Source organism: Amblyomma mixtum, chromosome 3 (genome assembly GCF_055824585.1).
Source record: "Amblyomma mixtum isolate Tamu chromosome 3, ASM5582458v1, whole genome shotgun sequence".
NCBI lineage: Eukaryota > Metazoa > Arthropoda > Arachnida > Ixodida > Ixodidae > Amblyomma > Amblyomma mixtum.
Window position 1 is genome coordinate 302,434,722 of NC_143014.1, and position 23,965 is coordinate 302,458,686.

General features: G+C 45.8%; 1 protein-coding gene across 2 annotated transcripts in view; it reads left to right on the forward strand.

Moving 5' to 3' along the window:
* Nucleotides 1–23,965, forward strand: part of LOC149355424 (FK506-binding protein 15-like) — a 108,722-nt gene that overhangs the window by 27,344 nt on the left and 57,413 nt on the right. For both annotated transcript variants that reach the window (XR_016291506.1, XM_089583785.1), the window contains exons 13-15: nucleotides 14,809–14,882; nucleotides 18,903–19,109; nucleotides 20,269–20,364. Coding sequence is in view for 1 of the 2 variants with exons in the window: in XM_089583785.1 (XP_089439911.1) it covers nucleotides 14,809–14,882; nucleotides 18,903–19,109; nucleotides 20,269–20,364 (377 nt within the window). In the remaining variant the exon portion in view is untranslated. The remainder of the gene's footprint in view (nucleotides 1–14,808; nucleotides 14,883–18,902; nucleotides 19,110–20,268; nucleotides 20,365–23,965) is intronic.

Here is a 23,965-nt window from a genome sequence, read left to right on the forward strand (position 1 = left end):
GGCATGTGAAATTCGTGCAAGCTTCATCGGTGCTTTGCATTGGTATATTGACCTTTTGGTTCCAAAAACAGGAGAGCACATTGTGGACAGCTTGTTGGTGCCTTCATTTGCTCTGTCAAACGCAGGGCTCTCTGGGATGGTATTGAGCGGGTGGCATGCAATAACAGTACCATGGAACCTAAAAAAAAAAGGGGGGGGGGGGGGGGGGAACAGGGGATCGTGCAGTGTGATGTTGCAGATCTTTGTTAGCCAACGTTAATGGAACTAAACTAAGTTGCCAAACTCTCCGCCTTCTCCATGCGGCTGAAGCGGCTCGCAAATTTTAGCGCGAGGGGGCGCTGCCGTCGAAACAGGCTCCCGCTGGCCGCCGCTAGCAGACGCCGCAGGCCCGGCCGCCCAGCGTCGTAGCATGCAGCCTTCAGGAATGTTGAGCAACTGGCGTCCCAAATATCGCACTTACCGATGTTTATCGTAAAGACACCAGTCAGTTCTGAACCCTGTGCGGCGAGTATGCCACATATCTTTGCTGCAGCAACTGGAGTGATAGATCATCGCTGCCTAGCCAATGCCACCGTTGGCCGAAACTGCGGGTGGTCATGATTTTTGAAAGGAGCGTGGTTATTAGAGTTTCTTCACCAAAGTAGCATATTAGACATCTACTTTAAAGGTGGAGATCAGATCATCGCAAGGCTCATCGTAAGTTCACTTAACAGCTTATCTAAACGCGAATCCTGCTACTGTGCGCGCATGTCGTAGAGTGCTTTCGCGACGCGATTGCTGCTGTGATCGTTGTCTCTGTGCTACGTGCGCTTGCATGCAGAGTTTCAGGTGCTGTATCTGCCATGCCGACGTGCTGTGCGCCGGGCTGCATGAGCGGCTACAGAAAAAACAAGACTGCGAGGAATTTTTTCGCGGCTCCTCGTGACGCGGATCTCCGTGCGGCATGGGATCGAGCCATTGCCCCGTGTTGTAAGAAAACTCTCCGAAAAATCACGGGTGTGCGACCTTCATTTTCACGAAGAAGACATACTGAAGACGTACACCCATGTTATTAATGGGGAAGCAGCAAAAATCGAGAGGAGTAAGTGGAGCCTCGTCGAGGGATGCGTGCGCAAAATGTGTTGGGTACAAAATGTAAAAGTATTTCTGTATTTGTGTCCACCTGTAGTGCACTGCGTGAAGGATCGAAAAATATTGTTGGAACGGTAGCGCACGCTAGGATCAATACACGGAGAGCGGTAAACTCAAAATACTGAAATTGCTTTTCTGGAGTTGGCGTCAGGCATCCTCGCTGTTGCAGGGAAAGAGAAACTGACGACTCAGGAACCCGAGGAAGTTCACTGCCTTCGCAGCTCGGGTTGTGAGCAGCGCGCGGAGTCATTCACGAAGTGAACGCTGTGCGTAAAATCTGCTTATTTCGGAAAACTGCACCACAGAAATCGTAGGTACTTGTGGTCTGCTTTCGAGTGCCATAAATGCGGGGCTTTGCGCTCTAAAGCTATTGTTAATTTATGTTTAAAACACACTGCACCAATGTCTGCCAGGCATTCGCGTTTAGATAAGCTGGTAAGTGAACTTACGATGAGCCTTGCGATGATCTGATCTCCACCTTTAAAGAATTGTCTAATATGCTTCTTTGGTGAAGAAACTCATATAACCACGCTCCTTTCAAAATGGAAATAAGATCGCACACGCGTGATTTGTCGGAGAGTTTTCTGTCAACACGGAATGGCTCGATCCCATGCCGCACGGAGATCCGCGAAAAAATGCCTCGCAGTCGTGTTGTTTCTGTAACCGCTCGTGCAGCCCGGCGCACAGCACGTCGGCATGGCAGATACAGCACCTGAAACTCTGCATGCAAGCTCACGAAACACAAAGACAACGATCACAGCAGCAATCGCGTCGCGAAAGCACTCTACGACATGCGCGCAGTACAGCAACTGATCGGACCGGCTGAAGCCTGGTACGACTGCAGCGCCACTCAAAGCAGCCAGTGGTGGCGGCGCCGCGAAACCGCTCTCGGTTTGGCAACTGAGTTTAGTTCCATGAACGTTGTTGTTAGCAGCATTGGTTCTACACTTCACTTTTACATTGATCGCCTTTCTATTGAGTCCTGGAGTTTGATTTTGCTGTCGCTTGTTTCTTCCACTGCTGCTCTGGGTTCTGGTGGGTGGATGTCCTGGAGGGTAGAGGTGCACTTCTGTCAGTGGCTGCTCCAGGGAGGCACCCTCAGGGCCCTGAGGGTGCCCCAATCTGCTCTTATCTGCTCCAATCCACTTTGGGGCAATTGGGTGGGGGGAGGTTTCAGACGCGTGCAAAGCACGGTTTTTTTCGCTGAAAGAGGACTGCACTTCCTAACACAGTAAAAAAAGAAGAGACACACGGGATATCTTGCATTGCACTGAAAACATTGGCGCTGAACACACTGAACCATCTTGATGGTTGACCCAGTGCTGTGGCTCAGTAGCTTTGCCATTCGGCTGCTGATCCCAAGGTTGCAGGGTCAAATCCCTGTTGCGGTGGCGACATTTCGTCGGAGGAGAAGTGTAAAAGTGCCTGTGTGCTATGTGATATCAGCACACATGAAAGAACCCCAGATTGTCTAAAACAATGGAGCCTTCCACTACGTCGTTCATCGTAGCGCATGTGTTGCTTCAGGGCATTAAACCCTGCATGCCACCACCACAGTCTTCGGGGTTTGGTCTAGCACATGTTGGGGCTTGGAAATGAAAAGATGTGCACGATTCATTTGCACCTGCACTTGCTCATCTCTCCTTGCATTGGGTAGCACTAGGCCTGCCTGATCTCTATGGCCACAAAATAAATCGGGCTATTGAGCCTTAATATTTTTCACAAAATCTCGTGTTATGTGATGCTGTGCCTACTGCAAATGTTACTGTATGTTGCCGTGCAAAAGTCAGTGGTGAAACAATGTTGACTTCAAACATATGTCGATGCCCCCCTCCCCCTGGCTAACCAGAGGAGGATGTATCAGTGTCGGCAGCATGCTCTGTTGTGTGGTTTGGCTTCGTGGCATGAGCACAGCTCAAAGCAACAGATGCATAATGGCATATTTGCAAGATCAGCAGTTGGAGGCAAATGAAGAAAGTGGAGATCAAAAGCAAAAGAAGGCCACATCTTCCACGCCTTCCACACTCGCGCAAGGCCTGGCTGGCTAGCCTGGTGAGCCGAACTGATAAGTGTCCTGTAAACTCAGAATCTGCCACGATCCACACTCCAGAGATTTCAGAAAGTTTGCCAGCTACTTGCCGCTCTTCTGGGAAAGCAACTGCCAGCACAAGCTGGCAGTTGCACAAGGGTGAACAGCGTCCAGTTTGAATTTTTGTTAGCAGAAGTGGTTTGTACCTACGAATTGACTTTATTTTTTTTTACATGTGAAGCTCCACGTATTTTGCTAGAAACAGGCACTGCCATGATGTGTGTGCTAGCCGCTGCTCACCGGAATTACCTTGGACCCTGAAAATAAGATGGCTATGCTTACGGGTCATCATGCCCCATTTTCAAATGGTTGTTTTGGTAAAAAAATGCAGACGTATGCATGGCAATATACACTATAGTATGCTAAGCCTTGCTGACGTACCGTAGAACCTCATTGATATGATCTCGGTTCATTCAATCGCCTGATTGATACCATCAAAATCTTGAGCAAGAAATGGATAACCTCGTTAAGTTACTGTTTTTCTTCTGGTGAATATGTTTCAGATAATACAATTTCCAAGTAAGCACATTCATAATTTAACGCAATTCTGATTGATACTATCTGTCAAAAGGTGGCCGGGAGACTACCTCTGCTCCGCCGGAAGGGCGAGCTTTTTTGGCCATGATGCTGAGCTTATGGCATCTCCTCGTTCACACTAACCAAGTAGTGCGGCTATGCTTGTTTGTTTTATGCGACATGCGGTGCCATTGGTCCAATACATACCGTATAAACGCGTGTAAGGGCCGCACCTTTTTTTGCAGATTGGAGGGCCTATTTTCGGGGTACGGCCCATGCACGCGACATACGAAAAAAAAAATTTTTTTTTCGAGTAAAAACAGACCAACAAGTGAATGCGAGTTTATTTACAATAATCCTCATCAATCATCACTACAGTAAACTCTCAGTTGTACGAACTCCGGTTTATCGAATATTTCAGAATAACGAACTTTTTAAAAAGCCCCGGCAGTTTTCTTATAGATTCTATGTGCAAATGTTTCACTTAAACGAATTTCGGAATAGTGAATATTTCAGTTTAACGAACTCGCTCAGAGGACCCAGGCTTCTTTTTCCGATCAGTTCAACGAAGTTTTGAGCCCTCCACTGCAGGCGCAACCGATGCCCGCCCTCATGACAGAGATCTGTCATCAGCTGGAGGTCGATAGCAATAGTACTTCGTTTGAAGACTATGCACTGTGTGACAGTGCACTGATTAGCTGTGCTGGATAGACTGAACTGGAGATTGTTTCCAGTGTTTGTCCAGAGGAAGATGAGTGCAATGAAGAGGAGGCAACTGCAGAGCCAGTTTCAAGCCCTATATAACTCTAGCTGAGGTTGTAGGGTGCTTCGGAAAGTTCAGAGACTTTGTGTCTCAACAGCAAGCTGTGCCAGAAGAAGTTTACAAAAACATTGACTCTTTCGATAGTTTTGTAACTTCTTGTGCTCTAAATGTACAAGTACAGAAGAAGATTAATGATTTTTTTTTCAAAGTGAGAAAGGCAGCGTTTTAACTGCTATGCACCTTGTATACGTTATGTATAAATTCAATTTCACACTTTTGACACTATGGATGCCATGTCTTCTGTTAGTCTGGTGAATATTCAGTTTAGTGAACTTTCAGTTAAGTGAACTATTTCCTTCGGTCCCTTGAAGTTCACTCAAGTGAGAGTTCACTGTATTTACAATCATCAGTCATCATCACTCGCGGAGTCCTCAGACTCCGAGCTGGTGCTGCGCTCCTCTGGCTCATCACCCCACAAGTCGTCGTCTTCAGTTCCGTCCAAATCGTTGGAAATCCCGGTCACTTTGAAGCTGCGGGATACAATGTCCGTAGACACCGAATTCCACGCGGTCAAAATCCAGCCCAGCACAGTCGCGAGCGGTGCCCTCTTGAGCCGCCCTGTCGGAGTCTCATCGTGATCGCCGTTTGCAATCCATTCCGAGTATTGCCTCCGGAACTCAACCTTAAAAGGCCGATTAATGCTCACGTCCAGTGGTTGCAGCACGCCGGTGAGGCCGCCCGGAATAACGGCCATGTCTGTGCGGATACTGCCCAGATGTTTTTTGACTCTATCCGTTAAATGACCGCGGAAGCTGTCCAAGACGAGCAGCGATCGTTTGGCCAACATCACGCCTGGGCGATTCTGCCAAACGCTTTTAATCCAATCGAGGACAAGCTCATCATCCATCCAGCCCTTTCTTGGGCTCGAACTACAATTCCCTTGGGGAAAGCCTCATTTGGAATCTTCTTCCTTTTCAAAATCACATACGGGGGCAGCTTCCGCCCGTCTGCGGTGACGAACAGCATAACTGTGCACCGTTGACGCTCCGCACCAGTTGTCCGCACAGAAACGCTCTTCTTTCCTTTAAGTTCAACTGTGCAGTTCTCAGGACAGTCGAACCACACGGGGGTCTGGTCGGCATTTGCTATCTGTGATAACATGTAATTATGCTCATGGCGCAGACCGATCACGTACCTATGAAAGTTGAGCACCTTGTTGGTGTAGTCGGAGGGCAGCCTCTGGCACAGCGTGGTCCTTCGCCGAAAGGATAGGCCCTTCCTCTTTAAAAATCTCCGCAACCATCCGACGCTACCTTTGAACTCCTCGCGGGGTATGCTTCTCGCACGCGCCAAGGCTTGCGTCTTCACGCGCAGCATGTCCGTCGTCAGCGCGTATCCATTGTTCCGCACTTCCATTGCGTAGCGGAACAGCTCTTCTTCGAGCTCTGGATATTTGCATGTCTTGCCACGAAAAGCACGCCTTTTGGAGCTGGTGTTCTTCAACGCATCCTTCTGGTTGCACCACCTTCGGACGCACTTCTCGTCCACGCCAAATTTTCTACCCGCCGCACGCTTGCCATGGTCGAGGGCAAACTCCACTACCTTCAGTTTAAAGCCTGCCGTGTAGCTACTGATATGTTTGCCCATCGTGCTAGAATGGCAACGCTCGATGGCAATTCGTGAAAAATAAAGCAGAGCGCACACGAGAGCCGCAACAACAGCGTGCGCCCACGCCAACAACGCTGCTACGACTCGCGTGCCTTCGACAGTCGCAAAACAAAGCCGGGGTGGATTGGATTGGATCTGGGGCTTACCAGGGCTGATGATACCGATGACGATATGGATTGCGGAAGCTCGCGGCAGAAAAAAAATATGATAATGATGATGACCCGCGACATCGGCGCCATCCGTGGACGGCATCTGGAAGCTTCCGTGCGCGCGCATTTTGAAGGCTAATCACACGTGGGTCGTGGAAAGTTCGGGGTGCGGCCCTTACACGGATTTTTTTTTTTTTAAATATTTGCTTCGGGAAGTTGGGGGTGCGGCCCATACACGGGTGCGGCCCTTACACGCGTTTATACGGTATTTTGATGGTAGCACAGGCATCGTTCGTAATAAACGAGCATTCATTATAACTGGCTTTTGTTAGTGAGCTCGATGGTAGCTTTGGACCATGTGTTTCCAGAATGATACGTTTTTCGCCACATTTTTTAGTTGTATCAACAAGGGTGTGGAGTGGTCATTGAAAAAATTGAGGCATTCGGCAACATTCTTGTGTTTACTTGTATGTGTGCACGTTACTTCATTACTGTGACACAGACTGTTTAACAGTATTCTGCCCGCAGGTGTTGCACATCCTTTTGCGTGGATGTGATGCCCCTGTATGGACCAAGGGCGTGATTGACACTGGAGGCTATGGCATAGCGGACCATGGCATTGCTGCCACACTCTCATCCAAACTCTGTGCGTGCGGTAGCCTATGGCAACTATGGTGCTGTCACTCCTAACCAACAGCTGATAATGAATGCAGTTTAAGGTCTGCAGTCTGTCCAATGAAAATGGGCTGTTTGGGGTCATGTGGCTCAGGTGGGCCTGTGCAGCTGTTGTCACTTTTTCATTGTTGCAGCTGTTGTCACTTTTTCATCGTTGAGGAGGATGACAGGCAATGGTGTTCTTTTATGTTGTCTGCCTGAACTGGCACGCACTGAGTGCATCAAGCCTCAACACTAGCTGATAATGCTGCTGTTGTGTTGTGCAGCAAAGTCTGGCACCATCTCCTTTTCTCAAATATCTCAGCATCTTCATGAAATGGTTATGAACAGCTGGTTGTTGTGGTGTATGATGCAGTTCAGTCAGTGCAGCAAAGTTATAAGAATGCATGAGTCTGTGCCCAAAATAAGTTTTCTGCGTGATCATACATTTAGAAAGGGTGATGTGCGGACACCTAAGGAACATATTTTTGTTAAAGGGTTGTACAGCACTAGCTTGTGAGCCAATCCAGTAGAAGAAGGCTTCTCAAGCTGCATGTGGGAGAGCTTCGTAAGTGCCGATGCAGCTCTCGAGTGATGTAGCAGCAGCCCTCGTGATTGGAAAAAAATGGGCTTCAGAATGTTGGACGTAATTACGAGAGCAGGGTACCAATGGTACTTTTTTTTTATTAATTTGACCTGCCTCTTGTGACGCGGTAAAGCCACCTGAAAGGCACACCAAATGTTCAGCTCATCCTTGCATTCAGTTGTGGGGGAGGCATCGTGAAACCGCTTTCTCTTGCCTATAGTGGTATGTATTGTTTGTAGCTTTTCTTCATTCTGGAAGGCATTAACGAGGTGCAGATGCAGATATCATTCTGCATTAGTAACCTCACGAGTTGATCTTATATGATGTGCCTGTTTGCTTTCAGCTGTGGCTTGTAACGAAAGACGTCTGCGCAAAACGGGCTGTCTGCCTCACTTCTGACAGTTCTTTCATTGGAGCTTGCATAGTTTGGTGCTGACCTCACAGCTATGCATGTTTCTGCAAAAATGGAACGCAGTTCATTTGGTGGGGAAAAAAAGGGGGACAGAAGGACCAAAGCCAAAGAATGGAGCACTTATGCCCAAAATATAATGCCTGTTCATGCTATTCAAATACGTTGCTGCGAATTCTTTTATTTTTTACAGGCTATAAATTTTGAAAAAGTAAACAGTGTGGGTGTTTGCATTATGACAAAAGTCCACTTGAGCTTTTGTATGCTGTAGTATACTGCATGGCACAAGATGTGGAGAAGCTGGTCTGTAGTAGTACTGCAAGTTGCTGAGCAGCAGTGGAGTGTGAATGATTCTAACATTACAGTAGCATTACTACAGTAGCATTAGTATTGTCTTGTTTCTGAGAATGTTAACATTTCAAACGTAGTGCCGGTCATTTTTGCAATCCTTTTTCTTTCTCTAGGGGACTTTGCTACAGCAAAGCCTTGTTAATTGACCCCCTTCAGTCTAGAAATGCGCGCAACTGGAACTGCTGTCATTGCCATGCCAATGCCCATGTTAGTCTATGACATCACGCACTTGGTAATTTGGGCAGTGCTGGGCTGATATGGGTTAACTTGAACGGGTTCCTGAAGTGAGACCACGTTAAGGTATGACTGTATAACAGGCACAGTAGTTGGTCGCAGAAAAACTTTCCAGCTGCATAGTTTCAGTTTCCGAGCTTCGCTGCCAGACCATGGCGATGGTGGCTGTTGGCCATGCATTGGCTTAGTGAACTATGGGTCAGTGTAGCATCAGTCTGCAGTCAGCTGGCCAAGCCCAGCTGTGCGCCATTTCGCATGTGGGTTGCCGCATCACTGGTCTTCCCTCTTCTCTTAAGGCATCTTGCTGTTGCATTTGCTGACGTGTGTTCTCCTCGCCTTTGTCATGTGGTTGGCTCTTCTGTGCATCTATCACGCGCTGTTCACTGTCGTGTGATGGAGCCTCCTGACATGTACTGACCCCACACATCAGGAGGCTCCTTCACAAAATGAGTTTACTATGATGCTCAGAGTTTTTGTCAGCCCTTGGGGGGGGGTCATTTTATAATTTGATCATCCGATAATAAGAATGTTAGTTCTGGCTGCCTATGCCACCGTGGTGCCTCAGTGGTGACAGCGCTCGACTACTGACCCGAAAGACACGGGTTCGAACCCGGCCGCGGCGGCCGAATTTCGATGGAGGCGAAATTCTAGAGGCCCGTGTACTGTGCGATCAGTCAGTGCAAGTTAAAGAACCCCAGGTGGTCGGAATTTCTGGAGCCCTTCACTACAGCGTCCTTCATAGCCTGAGTCGCTTTGGGACGTTAAACCCCTCTACCTAATACCTAAAAAATTCTGACTGCCTAATGTGCCTAAAGATCAACAGTCTTGGTTATAGTAGAAATAGTGTGCTGTTGGTAATCATATTAATGCCCAGTGTTGTGAAGTCTCTTTTGAATTGTGTAGAAGGTAACTTACTACTATAGCATATGATTCGGAAAGGAAAAAGAAAGAAAAAAAAAGCTGATCACATTATTAAGGTTGCATCTATTCTGAATTTCATTGCTGAAGAATTGCAAGAGCAGCTGCTATTGCTTGCTTTGGCCTGAGTATCTTTCCACATGTTGAAACTGAAGTTGCGGAGAAACCTCAATAGGGCAAAGCTTCACTGGTGTTATGGCATACTTGTCTTGCTCTGCTTACATTCGAAGTTTCTATACTTACGTTATGGTAGGTTGATCTAGCTTACCTGAAGAAAGCAGAATTGAAATTTTTTGCGGTAGTGTACTACTGTGGTGGCACATCTGAATAGCTTTTTTTTAGCAGCACTGGGATGTTCTAACAGTTTAACAAAGCATCGCCCAGCTTATATGGCAGTGTCTTATCCAGATGCAGAGCCACAAAAACTGCTGAGCACTCGCATGTGTTGAGCACATGCCTTCGCGAGCGTCATCTGCTAGGCTGTGTCAAGTACAACACAACCCCTGGCAAACTGTTTGCCCTTTATTATACAAACTCTGTGGCACCTTCACTGCAAAGCACATGCATTTAGTTTGCGCCCTGTGTAGCACAATGTGTTTTCGCTGTCGCTGGTTGGCAGAGAAGAGCACAGACATATGTGCAGGGGTTGTGCATGCACGTGGAAACAGCCGAGCATGGGTGCTGTTTTCTCTGTTTGCTGCTGTGTACCTTGAGAAGGTGATGACATACTGGCCAGTCAAGACTTGCCATTTAGAAATTGCCCAGTTGTACCTCGGAAAAGCGTTAATGCAATGCTTTTGACTGTAATGCCTCTCTCTGTACCTTCACACTTTTTCTACCCAATCTTAGTTTGCAGGCAACTAGTTAACTTTTGTTAATTTTATTTCTCAGGTTTACCGACCTCAAAGGTGTTTGGCCCTAGAATCAATTTTGAGCAACTGTGCACTCAGGAGCTTATTATCTTTCGATTAGTTTTCATGCAGTTGGTGTTTAGCAGACTGCATGGTGTTCGGTTGTCAAAGCAGATGTGGAAGTTTAATGGTTTTCAGCTTAGCAGCTCGTCTTAACATAAGGATTATTGGCATTGAGTATGAAAGCAGGTTGATTGGTTTTTCTTATGCAAGTGAGCATTTGAAGTATTATTCTGTTGTGCGCATTTTGGCCTGCCAAATCCTTATGGCAGGGTTAACAATGCTCATTAATTTGAGAGCTGCTATGCCAGAAGTTTGCTGACCATTGTTTCTCTTTATAATGTGACAAAATGTCAAAAAATAGTTAACTGTTGATTGTTACTTATTTATTTATTTATTTATTTATTTATTTATTTATTTATTTATTACCTCAAAGGCCCCGGTTGTGGGGCATTACATGAGGGATGGGCGGATTACATGCAGATTATATAAAGATTACAGAGTACATAAAGATCAGGATACATAAAGATTACAGGATACGTAAAGATTACTGATTGCATAAGGATGGCCTCAGTCTTTTTCTTGAAGTCGATGCAGTTGACGATGAGTACGGCTTCCGGCGGCAGATCGTTCCAGTCCCGAGATGATATGACAAAAAAAGAACGGAAATGAGATGTAGTTCTTGCAGCGGGTGGGTATATGGTCTTGATGTGGTTGTTGCGGCTAGAAGGACGATGAGCTGTTGATATGATAGATGATCCTAAAGGTGAATGATAGAACTTGTGGAATAGGCATAGTCGAGATATTTTTCTTCTAGTTTCAAGGTTAGGCAAGGATGCTCTGGATTTTAAAGAGGACACGCTAGTATAGACCTCCTTCACCCCGCGACGTCACGGAGATGCGGTGGCGCTGATGTCAGTAGCGACTTTCGCGTGGTAGGCAAAACAGGTTCCGCCTGGCCGTGCCTACCGCAGCTGCTGCAGCTACCGGCGGCTGCGTATCGTGGCTGCGCACTGCAGAAGCAGCATGTACTGACCAGCTGCGTCGCTGTTGGATCCGCGTAGTATTATAAAACGAAAAATTAGATTAGCCTTAATAAGTTTCTCGCATATAAATACCGCATTAGGAAATGGGCCGTGGTAGTAAAAGCGCGAAGTCTGGGTGTCGACAGGCGCTGCCAGTCAACGTACTTCACAGCACGGAAATTGCCGCGCTCATTCACCTGAATAACAGCATGGTACGCTTAAAATTGCGCAAGGAAAAGAAAAAGCATGTATGTAGCTGCGAACGTATTTATCACCCTGAGCTGGTGTGCACGGGCGCCGGCAGGGTCACTCTCCACCGAGGAGTGCGTTATTTTGTTGATAGCACAGCATGTTTTAACGTGTGCAGAAGTTATACGAACGTGTAATGACGCATTTTAGGGCATTTAATATATACTTCAAAATATTTCTTAACATGAACGACACAATTATTTGATTGTAGTGGAAAAGTCTGGTAAGTTGTGACAATCTTGCGCGGTCGCGTTGGCATGCTTCGAACAGCGTACTTTCATTGCATCATGCATGTGTCATAAGCTATGAAGTAGTACATGATCGCGAAGCCTGTTTGGAAAGAAGCAACCGCAGGCCGGCTACCAACAGAGGCACGTAGCGAGATTGACAGGGGATGAGGCAATGAAAAGTGTTTTCTTTATTGATGCTTGAGATATGTAACCAAATTTGTAACCAAATTTGGTGCAAATATGAAATTGCTCTGCTAATTTCAGCAATGCGCTTTATTTTCAGCTATACCTGGTAAAGTTCTTGGATAATTATAATTAACACCCTCGTCAAGTCACCACGGGTCTTGAATAATTAAGTAGAAAATGCGGAAATTTTTTATGCCAGCACGTTGCCAACGCCCTATTCTCTATGATGGCGGTATTACTTCTTTTTTTTTTAGATTCGCAGTACCTTTCTTATCAAAAATGACTACCATACTACTGCTGCTGTAGCAAAAAAAAGTCGAGAGATTTATTGCACTCCTCAATGTCTCTGGAATCGTTCACGACAAATAGAATCATTTTATTTCCATTCGTTACAAATTTACGAAGGGGTGAGTGATGCCAATCAGAAAGTGTGGTAGATCACAAAACAAACCTTTAAGTTTTTTTTCCCTCGTTTATGGCCTCTTCACTTTCGCTTTGGTCAAAGAAATGCCGCACTGAAATCAACGAAACCTCTGATTCCTCTTCTGCGTAGTGATACTACCATTGTGGTGCTCCGTCGTCTGAAACCAGCAGGATTCGCGACGTGCCAGGACCATCAGAAACGCCATTACCTCACAATTTTTGACGACCACAGATCTAAAAACCATAATTTTATGAATTTCTACTGAATATTTTGCTATAATTTTTAGTAACCAAACAGAAGACCCAGGGCTGGAAGAAATATAATTTCAGGAATCCAAACTTTTCACCAAATCGACCAGTTTAAGAAGGGGAGAAGTCAGCCTGGTGGTGCCTGATCTGACGGCTAAACAGAGCGGCTACGCGAGACAGATGAGATCGGGACACGATCGACGCTGTCCCCACTTTTCGTAGTGTGCGACACGTGTCTCAACAGACGGTGAGCGCACGTCGGCCCTGCCGAAAAAACGCCAGTGCTTCCCTCAGCACTGTCCTGAGGAAAAATCATTCTTTCTAGTTCAGTGTCAAAAACTTATCATTTTATTGAATGACTGGGGTAGAAACCGACTGCAGCGCTTTCTAGCCATAATACAATACACACCGTGTCGAAATACGCCGTACATGGCCAACGCGAGCCCGTGTACTTCGAGGAATACTAAGTTGAAAGCATCAACCATTGTTATGATTCTCAGAAACTCAAAACGCGCATACAAGCCTTGAAAACCGGCGCTGCACCACCTCCACTCGACGCCACTCCCTGGCCTCTTGCCTACCGCGAGCCCGCTAGCGACTGCAGCGCCACCTCGCTTGTTTACAAACATGCAGGAGGTCTATAGTAAGAGTAGTCACAATAAATAAAACGGATAGCGCGGTTTTGAACTTTTTCAAGGATTATAGAAAGGTTAGATTGATGAGGATCCCATACTGCTGACGCGAATTCTAGTTTAGGTCGGACGAATGTTTTATAAGCTAATAATTTGATAGAAGGGGTAGTAAAACGAAGATTTCGACGCAGGAAGCCAAGGGTGCGGTTAGCGTCATTAGCGATGTTCGTGATATGCGAAGACCATATTAGGGTATGAGTTAAGGTGATGCCAAGATACTTACAGGAAAGAACAGATGATACTTCAGAACCGAAAAGAATATATTTTGAGGGAATATGGGATTGCCTGCGATGAAAAGAAATCATGCATGTTTTAGTAATATTAAGGGACATTAGCCAATGCTTGCACCAAGTTTCGATTTGGGTTAGATCAGTTTGGAGGGTGTCAGAGTCAGTTCTGCTGGTAATAGGGCGGTAGATTACACAGTCGTCGGCAAGTAATCGGATGTTCGAGTTGACGTTAGAGGGAAGATCGTTAATGTAGATTAGAAAAAGCAAGGGTCCAAGTACTGTGCCTTGTGGTACACCTGAAGTAACGGGGGAAAGAGGTGACGATTTGTTGGCGTAGACAAATTGCTCTGTTGGTCAAAAAATTTTGTAGCCATTTTAACACCAAGGGGGTAAGGTTAAGACGTGAAAGTTTTAGTAAATAATCTTTTGTGGGGTACCTTATCAAAAGCTTTTTCAAAGTCAAGGAAGAGCGTGTCAACGGGAATGTGTAAGTCAAGATGAGAGCTAAGATCATTAACAAAAAGGGCTAGTTGGGTGTCACAGGAAAGTCCTTTTAGGAAGCCGTGTTGGTTAGGATGAAAAAACTTGAGTGAAACTAAAAAATTAACGATGTGAGAATAAATAACATGTTCCATTAGTTTTGAACAGATGCTCGTAAGAGAAATAGGGCGGTAGTTTTTACATGAAAACGATGAACCTTTCTTGGGGACTGGAACGATCTTACCGATTTTCCAGTCTTGCGGAAGCACGCCTGATGATAATGACTGTTACCTTATGTAATCGCCTAGGTTATCTTTTTCATTTGGGCGTGGGCATCATGATCAGCTGGCCTGTGAGATACATGGCAACCAGTAACTTCCTCATATTCAGTTACTGCACTGTACTTGATGGATTGAATTGTTCAAAAGTGTTTCTACGTAGGTAGCATGGGCTTGTAATGATGCAACAGCTCTCTGGGAACAGTCTTTTGGGTGTGGTTATACTGGGGGGCATTGTGCATCTAGCAACGTTATCTTTGACCTTGGAAGTGCTGAAGAAATGTTTGTTATCTTCCTTCATGCATAGGCAAACAGCCTGTATCAGTTTTTTGTGGTTGGCCTGTGTTCTGTGTGCCAGATGAAGGCATTCTCTCACTTGTCATGCAGGACTCCCTCCGGCGGCTGCTGCCATGCCTGCAGCCCAGCACATGGCTCTGTACCAAGCACAGACCCAGCTTGCTGTGAGTTCCCAAGTACCGCGTGAATACATTTCGTATTGACGCAGTGAATATTTGAGCTGTAGATGCTGTACGAATTGGAGCTTTACTGGATTTTTTCCCTACTTTAATTTGGTGCAAATTTTTGTTTCGAAGTAGGTCGATTTACTGCCATCATATGTACATCTTATAGCTGAAGTGAGGCTTGCTGGCAAAGTGACCTAATGAGAGCGAAAAAAAGCTGAAAAACAGCAGGACAGAGACAAGCCTTATTCCATTCTTCAGACAGTTGGCTGAATGCTTCAACTGCAGTGTAAATTTTGCTCACTTTTAGTTTTGACGGTTTTTCCATTATGAACTGGATGCGCCTGCTTGAAAAATTAGAAAGAACAATTAAAAGACACTCACTGTCTACAGATTGTTGTAATTCTGCTTTTTTAAACTAATCTTTTTTTTTCCAGAAAGCTATGTTGCCTCTTATTTTTGGGAAACCACAAGCTTCTAACTGTGAGCTTGTCTATGCTAGCCAATTGCTTCATGGAATGGGCTTAGTGGAACTCATGGAACTCATAGTAACAGAACGGGCCACTACTGCTGCTGTGTCATATGCAGTTCTAATTTTTTATGCGAGGGGGCCCTCTGTAGGTTATTCAAGGTCACCAACAAGGCAAATAAAGAATGCTACTTGTGTGTAGTGGTCATTTACCAATTAATTCAGTTGGCTTTGTTCAACACGAATTAAGCTTTTCAATTGAAGGCTAGGAAGAAAAATGTTCTCTGGTTCAGTGGGCATGCGAACAAGTCCTCATTGCCTGTCTTAACTCTTTCCTTACCACGGCACTAGGCGTTGATCGCCGGTGAGCGAAGTTTTTGAGCACGAATTTTAAAAATACCACTGCGCCCTGGACTTGCGGCGCCATCTCGGTGATTGTATACAAAGTAGAGTTTCCGTTTCTGCACGGTTCACATTTTTACCGCGTGGCGGCGATTTTTAAAGGGCGCACGGGTGCGAAGGTTGACGCGCACTTGAGCGGAGTGATGGCGTCGATATCCAAAACCGCGCGCGCTCGAAAGATCGCAGTTTTGCTCGATCCCGACGACCCGGCAAGTGATCTTTTAGACTCATCGAGCACAGATGACTCGGACATCGATGTTGCGTCGTCGGAGTTCAGCTCAGATGAGGAAGACGCAGCCGATCAGAATTTCATTAATTATTTGTGATTGCTAATTTTTATTACCCATTTTGTTATTACTGTATTTCTTTCGTAATGTGCTTTTGTACTGTGCATTTAACACGCGCGTTTTGGTATATAGTATTGTGCTATAAGTTAATCTCTTCCTTGAAAAAAAAAAATTTAAGTAGGACCAATCAAGAACTTGAATATTTCACTATGCGTCTTGTAATTTTTCCTAACTCAAAGAGTACTGTGTGTATGGGTATCATTTTATAAAGAAATGTTGCCTATTGATATACCCACAATTTGTATATTTTGGAATTTCGGTAAATTTTTTGCCAGAGATATTACTCCTTACTCAGAAACTTTTTGCATTTTTTTTGTTTTTTTTTTGTTCATGAATATTTTTGTATGTAAATCAATTTTTTTGTATTTCTTAAAAATAAATACTGCTTGAAAGCACGTTCATTTACCTTCACTTTTATGTACCGCATGGCACTGTACATTTAGTAGCTGTTGCACAAAGAATTCGTAACTAAACCATACAAAAAACAGCGAATTTCCCCGTGGTAAGGAAAGAGTTAAGGGGCCCCAAAACATCTTTAACAAATTTTCAAAATTTGTTTATTGTGAAGGAGCACTTTCTTTCGGCACGAATTTTGTGTAACACTTTGTGTGGAGCAAACTTTCATATCAGGAAGTGCCCTTGAGTGCCTTCAAGGGTTTCCCCACCTCTCTCCTCATTCCTACTGCATTGGAAGCTTACATCGTCATTGCAAGATGCTCAGAATGCTCCACCTGAGAAACCTGTGGTGTGCTGGGCTTTACATTTCCTACCTCAGTTTTGTTCAGTGCTGTGGCAACCCATCGCATTTCCAGGGGGTGTGTGTGTGTGCCCCCGTGTCCCAGCCAGGTGCATGGCTGCTCACATTGCAGTCAGTATGCCTGTAACCTGCAGGCGTATTGACTGGATGTGGGAAATTCAGAGAAGTGCCTCTGTGTAGGTGCACAGCAGTGTGCCACAAGTGTGCACCGAGCACAGTCTCTCTTGCCTTAGCCCTATGGTGTAAAGATTTGTAGCTTTCCTTCGTAGCCGTGGGGCTGTGCTTGGTTGGATGCCAAGGACTAATTACTCCCTTGTTTCAAGTTCAGCATGTTCAAACAGGCTGGTGCTCCAGGCTCAACAATTGATTTAGATGCAATGAGTGGCTTTGTGTAATTCATTACTTCATTCTGTTTGTGAAGATTTGAGATGCTACAAAAGCAGACATTGAGTACGTGAAAAATTACGAGGAACTTTAGCGGCTAAAGTGGTGAAAGGCGAAAGCCTGAGTGCTGCATTCTGCGACGCGATTGTTCACTGCACATTCTGTTGCTGCATAAATTAACTGCCAATTAATGACGCTTAATCTTTGCCTTTAGGAGTGGAACGCAACAGCGTGTTGTAGCACAGCCAGGGAGTCCACGGAACGCCACCACCCGTTTGCGCGATGCCTTGCCCTTTGAACGCAACACTTTTTGAGGAAAGGAAATGGCTCAGTAATTCTGTCACCTCGGTGGACACCTGAACAGCACCGTACAGGAAGGGAGGAAGTGGGAGTGAAAGGAGAAAGAGGGGCTGTAATGAAGAAAATGAAAGTTGTATTTGAGGAAAGGAAATTGTGCAGTAACTGTCTCACATACTCCAGTCGAAAATTGTATTTGAGGAAAGGAAATTGCGCAGTAACTGTCTCACATATTTCGGTGGACACCCTTCAAAATTCGCGCGCGGTGACGTCACGACAATTTGGACCAATCTGAAACGCGGACAAATTTGCTAACACGTCTTGGTCACGGCAGTGTGAGCCATTAAAGGCTTTCGCCTTAACTGTGTTTTTCTGCTCACACATCACACACCTATATCAGCCCAGGAAATTGTGCATGAGTACTGCAGCATTTCCACAGCATGCATGCTTCAACATTGAGTGTATCTACAATAAGCGTGCCCTGTTGTCGCACGTGAGCCTTTTAGGGACACGGCACGCTCCACAGCCCGTCCTTATTTGCTTTGTGACATTAAACCCCATCAAATCAAATCACCATGTTCAGGTAATGAGATGCAGTACACAACTAGCCTCTTTTCTTGCATCGAGTCCCCTGTCTTTTGGCCGTGGCATTGGTGCACAACGTTAGAAATTGCTTCAGAATGCAGCCAGTTGGAACTTGTGCATCCAATTGGGTCACCCTGATGCTGCATGCAGTTCTTTGTTTTGTGTGGCTCCTTATGTGCCGGGTGTTGGTCGGCAGTAACCCTGGGACATGCATACATTGGACACTGTGGGGTACACCAAGCGCAAGATGAGCAGCATTTTTGATCGGCCAGGTGGTGCATTCCTCACTCAGATGCTGTATGGCCAGTAAGTGCATGTGGCAACTTTTCACGCAGGGAAAGGAAAAGAAATGTGTAACACTAGATGCTAGTTGGCTTACAGGTGTGGTACCATGCCCTTTCTGTTACATTTGAGACAGGGCAAACATTTATTAGCAGCTGTGTTGGCGCAGGTAAACATTTGGAGCTTGAGATATTCATGACTGCTGGTGCTAGGCATCTGAAAATAGGATAATTCAACTTGTTAATTCAATCTGAATTTCAGTGTTCGCACCTGCCTAGAGGCTGTGTGCAGATCAAGAGGTCAGTAGTGTGCGGTCTGTTGATTGAGGAGTTTTATTTTTCACCATGTTCAGAAGGTGTTTCAGCAAGGTAAAAAGAAATTTTAGGCCCATCTCTGTGGCACTTCTTGTTGTGTGTCGCATAGTACTCCACTCGTTTCCAGTTTGAGGATACTGATACCTTCCTTGCTGCCCTTCTTCCCCCCTAAACCATCGGCAGGGTGCACTGGCTGGCTACCCCTACCAGCAGCAGGGGATCCTGCTGCCCCCACCGCATGCATACCCAGCAGTGCCTGTGCCCACCTCGATGAGCACAGCACTTGACGCCCAGCTGCCCGTGCTGCTCTCGGAAGCACGCTCGCAGAACACAGAAGTCCGACTCAACATTGCCAAGCTGACAGACAAGGTGGACCACATCATTGGAAAGGTTGGTACCGGAGAGACGCTTCTTCTGCAGTAACTTGTGAAGGAATCTTCTCAGTTGACCGCTACTTTCAGTCAGGCATGCTCGTCTCTGCCCATGCAGAGCGAGCGGCCTAACCTTAACAATTACGCCAGTGAAAGAGTGCTGGAGAAGTCTGTTTAAAAGCAGCAAAGCTAGCGCAGTGTAGATGAGTGTCACAGCAAAATGTGCTGCCACTTTGCTCAGAATCAAGTAGCATCCAGAAATTAAAGGGCAAATAAGCACTGAGACCACTGAACACGGGAAAGACAATCACTACAGAGATGTGGCGTGCTTAGGCAGTTGTCATGCACAGACTCTTGTCTTAAAATACCTGCACTGAATGCTTTCACAAGGCCTGAGCAGCATGAAATTGGTTTACTATGTGGAAAAGCAAAGTGTTGCGTGGCAGAGGCTGTATACTGATAGTCTCATTGTACACTGTTCATTATAGCTCTCTCTCCTGTGTGCATTGGTTTCACTTGTTATAATGCTGGAAGAAAAGCCTCATATCAAGAATGTTTATGTTGCTTCTTGTCAATAGTTAGAGGGCTGGGAAGATTGAATTCTTGACACCACAAAATGAACTAGGGGTGGGAGGAAAGCCTCCGATCACTGATCAACATTTCAATTAGCGGACTTAGCCTAGATGAAAGGAGGTCTTCATGTTGAAATTCTGGTCAGTGATGTAAGGCTTCTTTCCTGCCCTTTGTTCATTTTATGCTGTTTGGTTGTAGGTTGTATGTTTGATGCCCAGTTTTAATGTACCTTATTGTTTCATTGTAACTGCTTATAATATGTATTACTAAGGAATGGTGAGGTTTGCAAGTACATTAAACATGAATGGGCTGGATGTTAATGTGTGATGCTTTGGAATTTTATATTGCTAATTAGGAAAAGGCACAAAACTAAGACAGTAAATAAATACACAGGTTTGATCTGCAGGCCGCTTGGTATGACGGAAAACAGAGAGCCACTCTCACTGTGCAGAAAGATCTGCTAACGTGGCGTGGGAGTCTCAGCGATGAGCATTTGAGACGGTTCTTACTCTCTCCCAAGCTGTAACTTCTTTGGTGGGCTCTTGGGCATCATCTCTGCCTGTAACCTGTGTCCTTTGACAACAGAGCCAAACCTGATTGTGCAGCTGGACACGCTCAGGTCTCAGCCACCTTCAGCTCCCCCACTGAGCTCGTACGTGGACAGTGAGGCACTGCTGCACAACATCCAGAGAATCGTGCAGGTAAGTCAGTGACTATGCTGGTCATTCGTTGCATTTTAATGGCCCCGTAAGGGTATGACACAAACAGGGAGCAGAGAACACCTGTACAAAAAGCAAAATGATGAACTGTCAGTTCAGAGGCACGGAACAGCCAAGTGAACCTAGAAAGGCTAAAACCAGTGTATACACAAAAAGAACAGGCCTGGAAACATGGGAGGCACTTGAAATGGGTGGTGATTAACTGAACAGTTAGAGGATTATGCTCATTAAGATTAAATGAGGGAGCGTATTTGTCTATCACAGCCGGCAGAATACTCAGTCTGCCCGATACCAGCATCATTTGCTGCTCAATGAATCTATGAGGGACGTTCCAAAAGTAAGTTTGGTCATTTCTTTTCACATGGAAACTTTATTGCCAAAACACAAATACATCATAGCATCATGAACTATACACCTTGCACTGTTTTCGACATAGTCTCCACCGACATTGAGGCATTTGTCGTAGCATGCAATCACTTTGAAGAAACCGCTCTTAAGGGGGGAGGCTACCCTTGAGCATCAACTTTTTTATTTCTTGAGATATCTGGATGAAATTTTCAGGGTAAGCTTGTAGCACAAACATTTGAAGAACTACCAAGTTTCATGGAGCTGTGCCCTCTGGTTTTCAAGTTATAGGAGTACAGTTGAACCTGGATATAACGAAATTGAAGATTCCCGAAAAATATTCGTTATAGGGAGGTTTTCATTATACGCAGTTTCCGCGAGAAAGTTCAAAAAATAAATACAGAAACGAAACTAAGGTGAAAATCAAGGCCAGTGAACTCGCCCAGAATGCATTTATTGCACTGAAAAGAAACGAGTGATCCTGCTGTGCTGTTTGTTGACGAGGGTCGGCACCACTGATCGCTCATAGGACATCAAGACACTTAAAGCTGTACCGCCATCGTCCAGCGAGCCCACAGCGCGTCGCAAAATGTCGATGGCATCCAACACTTCATTTGCAGTAGGCATATCACATGCTGACCCGACCTCTGGAGATCCATCATCATCGCCGGTCTCACATCGGACACTTTCAACCAGCGCCTCATCCGACATCTCTTCAGTAGTCACGGCACAGTCGTCCGCATACAAACAGTCACAGAGCTGCACGTCATCAGGGGCTGCTCCACTCACGCGCAGTAAGCCCCAAGCTTCGGCGAGATCGGGTGGCCCGGAAGGCTCCACTCCTAAGGGCTCCTCTTCGTCAGTTTGCGCAGCCTGAACTTCTTTCGTTATGCGGGCATTTCTGAAACAGTTGGCGGTAATGGCCGCACTTGTTTCTCGCCACGATGCTTCAAGCATCTCAACTACTTGGAAAATGTCCACTTTCATTTCCCGCTGAAGACGAGCGTTCAGAAGAAGCTTTTGGATCAGTCTATGCCGGTAGCTGCACTTCATGCTGTTGATAATCTCTTTGTCGAGGGGCTGAATTTGTGAAGTGCAGTTCACGGGCAAATACTGCAGTTCAATATTTGAAAGGTCGAGGCCTTCAACATGATGGTACGCAGCACAGTTATCTAAGAATAAGCAAATTCTGCGGCCTTGCTTCTTGATATCTGCATCGAACGCCTTCAACCAGTCACCAAATATGGCCCGCGTCATCCACGCTTTCGTGTTAGCCACGTATTTCACGGACATCCGGTGTGTTCCTTTGAAGCACCTGGGGCGGGCACTCTTACCGATAACCAGTGGGACGCGCTTGTCAGACCCGTCTGAGTTAACACAAAGCAAAACAGTTATACAAAGTTTACTCTGCTTGCCTCCGTGGCAGACGTTGCCTTTCAGGCTAAGGGTGCGGTTCGGGAGCAATTGATAAAAAAGGGCCGTCTCGTCACAATTCTAGACTTCGGACGCATCGTAGCGCTCTAAAATTGCTGGCAGTTTCTCTTCTACCCAAGAATTTGCAGCATCGCTGTTCGCAGAAGAGGACTCACCGCTTATAATCTTTCCAGCGATGCCATACCTGTTCTTGAAGCCATCCGTTGCTGGCTTTTAAGTCATCAAATCCCAAGATACAGGCATAATCCCGTGCCTTTTGCTGCAAGGGAGTGCCGCTGATCGGAAGATTTCTAGCCCTCATGTCCATGAACCACGTGAACACCGCTTTGTCTACGTCGGCGTACGTTGATGGCTTTAGCTTCTTCTTTTTGCCACTAGCACCGCACTCCACTGCACTGCGAATCGCATCTTTCGCGTTGAGAAACGTAGAGATAGAGCTGGCTGGGATTTGAAACCTGGCAGCAACATCCTTCTTTTTCTCGCCTGCAGCAACGGCGTCCAGAATAGCAGTTTTGTCCTCAAGAGACAACATTTTCCGTTTTTTTCGTGTGGACGTATTCATTCTCGATGTGTCAAAGCACCAACGCGACCCGGCGCGCACAAACACGGCGACCCGGCACACACACACACGAAGTCGAGATCAAAGAGCACACGCCGGCACGGTGAACAGAACAAAGGCTCCAAAAACGGTAACTGAAAACAGTTCGAGAAACGCGTGTCGTGCCATCTAGTGTCATGCATACGAAGTGAAGTGACTTCTCGAGCAGCCAAAGCGTGGCGCTGCCGGAACGAAAGCAAGCGGTGCCTGTGCATTATCATCATCTCCACCGAGCGGGAGAGTGGTGATGCTCGCTCGCCGCTGCTGCGAATGTTTTTTTGTGCGTTCATCGTTCTCGGCCATTAAGTAACGAAGAAATTTGGCACAATTTAGCTCTGTGTTTTTAAAATATGGCGAAAAAAGGCAAGGCGGCCAACGGGGCAATTTCGTTATTTCGAGGTTCACTCCCCCAGCCACTACGTTACTTTGAGGTCACAAATACATGGGCTTCTATGGGACTGGCGACGGGGAATGGAAAAACTTCGTAAAATCGAGGAATTCGTTGTATGGAGGTTCGTTATAGACAGGTTCAACTGTATATCAAGGTGGTTTACATGGGTTTCTTGGGACATGCCTGGAGAATCTGCAAAATGTGCTGGCACTTTGAAATTCACCATAGTCATTCCTGGATAGGTACCCCAGGGCAAGACAAGGCCCTTTTTGTAAATTTCTTTGCTGAAAAATTTTAGGGCAGCCCTGAATTTAGTGTTACTTATTAGACCTTCATTAACCAAATTTTAATTGTTTATTACAAATTCCAGAGACAATATCTTAAAAAAATGGGCTTGTCTTGCCCTCAGAAATTTATTCAGGTATGGTGCAAAAGAAACCCCATGAAATTCTGATAAGTGGTTCCCAAGATATGGCTTTCCCTAGCAGCCATGCCAGGCAAAATATTGATTCTGAGAAAATGGCCTTAGAAGATTGAGAGAACACCAACTTTTTTGTTTCTTGAGATATCTAGATGAAATTTTCAGAGTAGGCTCACAGCATAAACACCTGAAGAATTACTAAGTTTCACAGAGTTGTGCCCTCTGGTTCTGAAGTTGCAGGAGTATATCGAGGTGGTTTACAAGGGTTCTTTGGGACAGGCCAGGAGAATATGCAGAATGTGTTGGCACTGTGAAGTTAATTTATGATAATTCCTGGATAGGCACCTCAGGCAACAACAAGGCCCTTCGAAAATTCTTTGGTAAAAAATTTTAG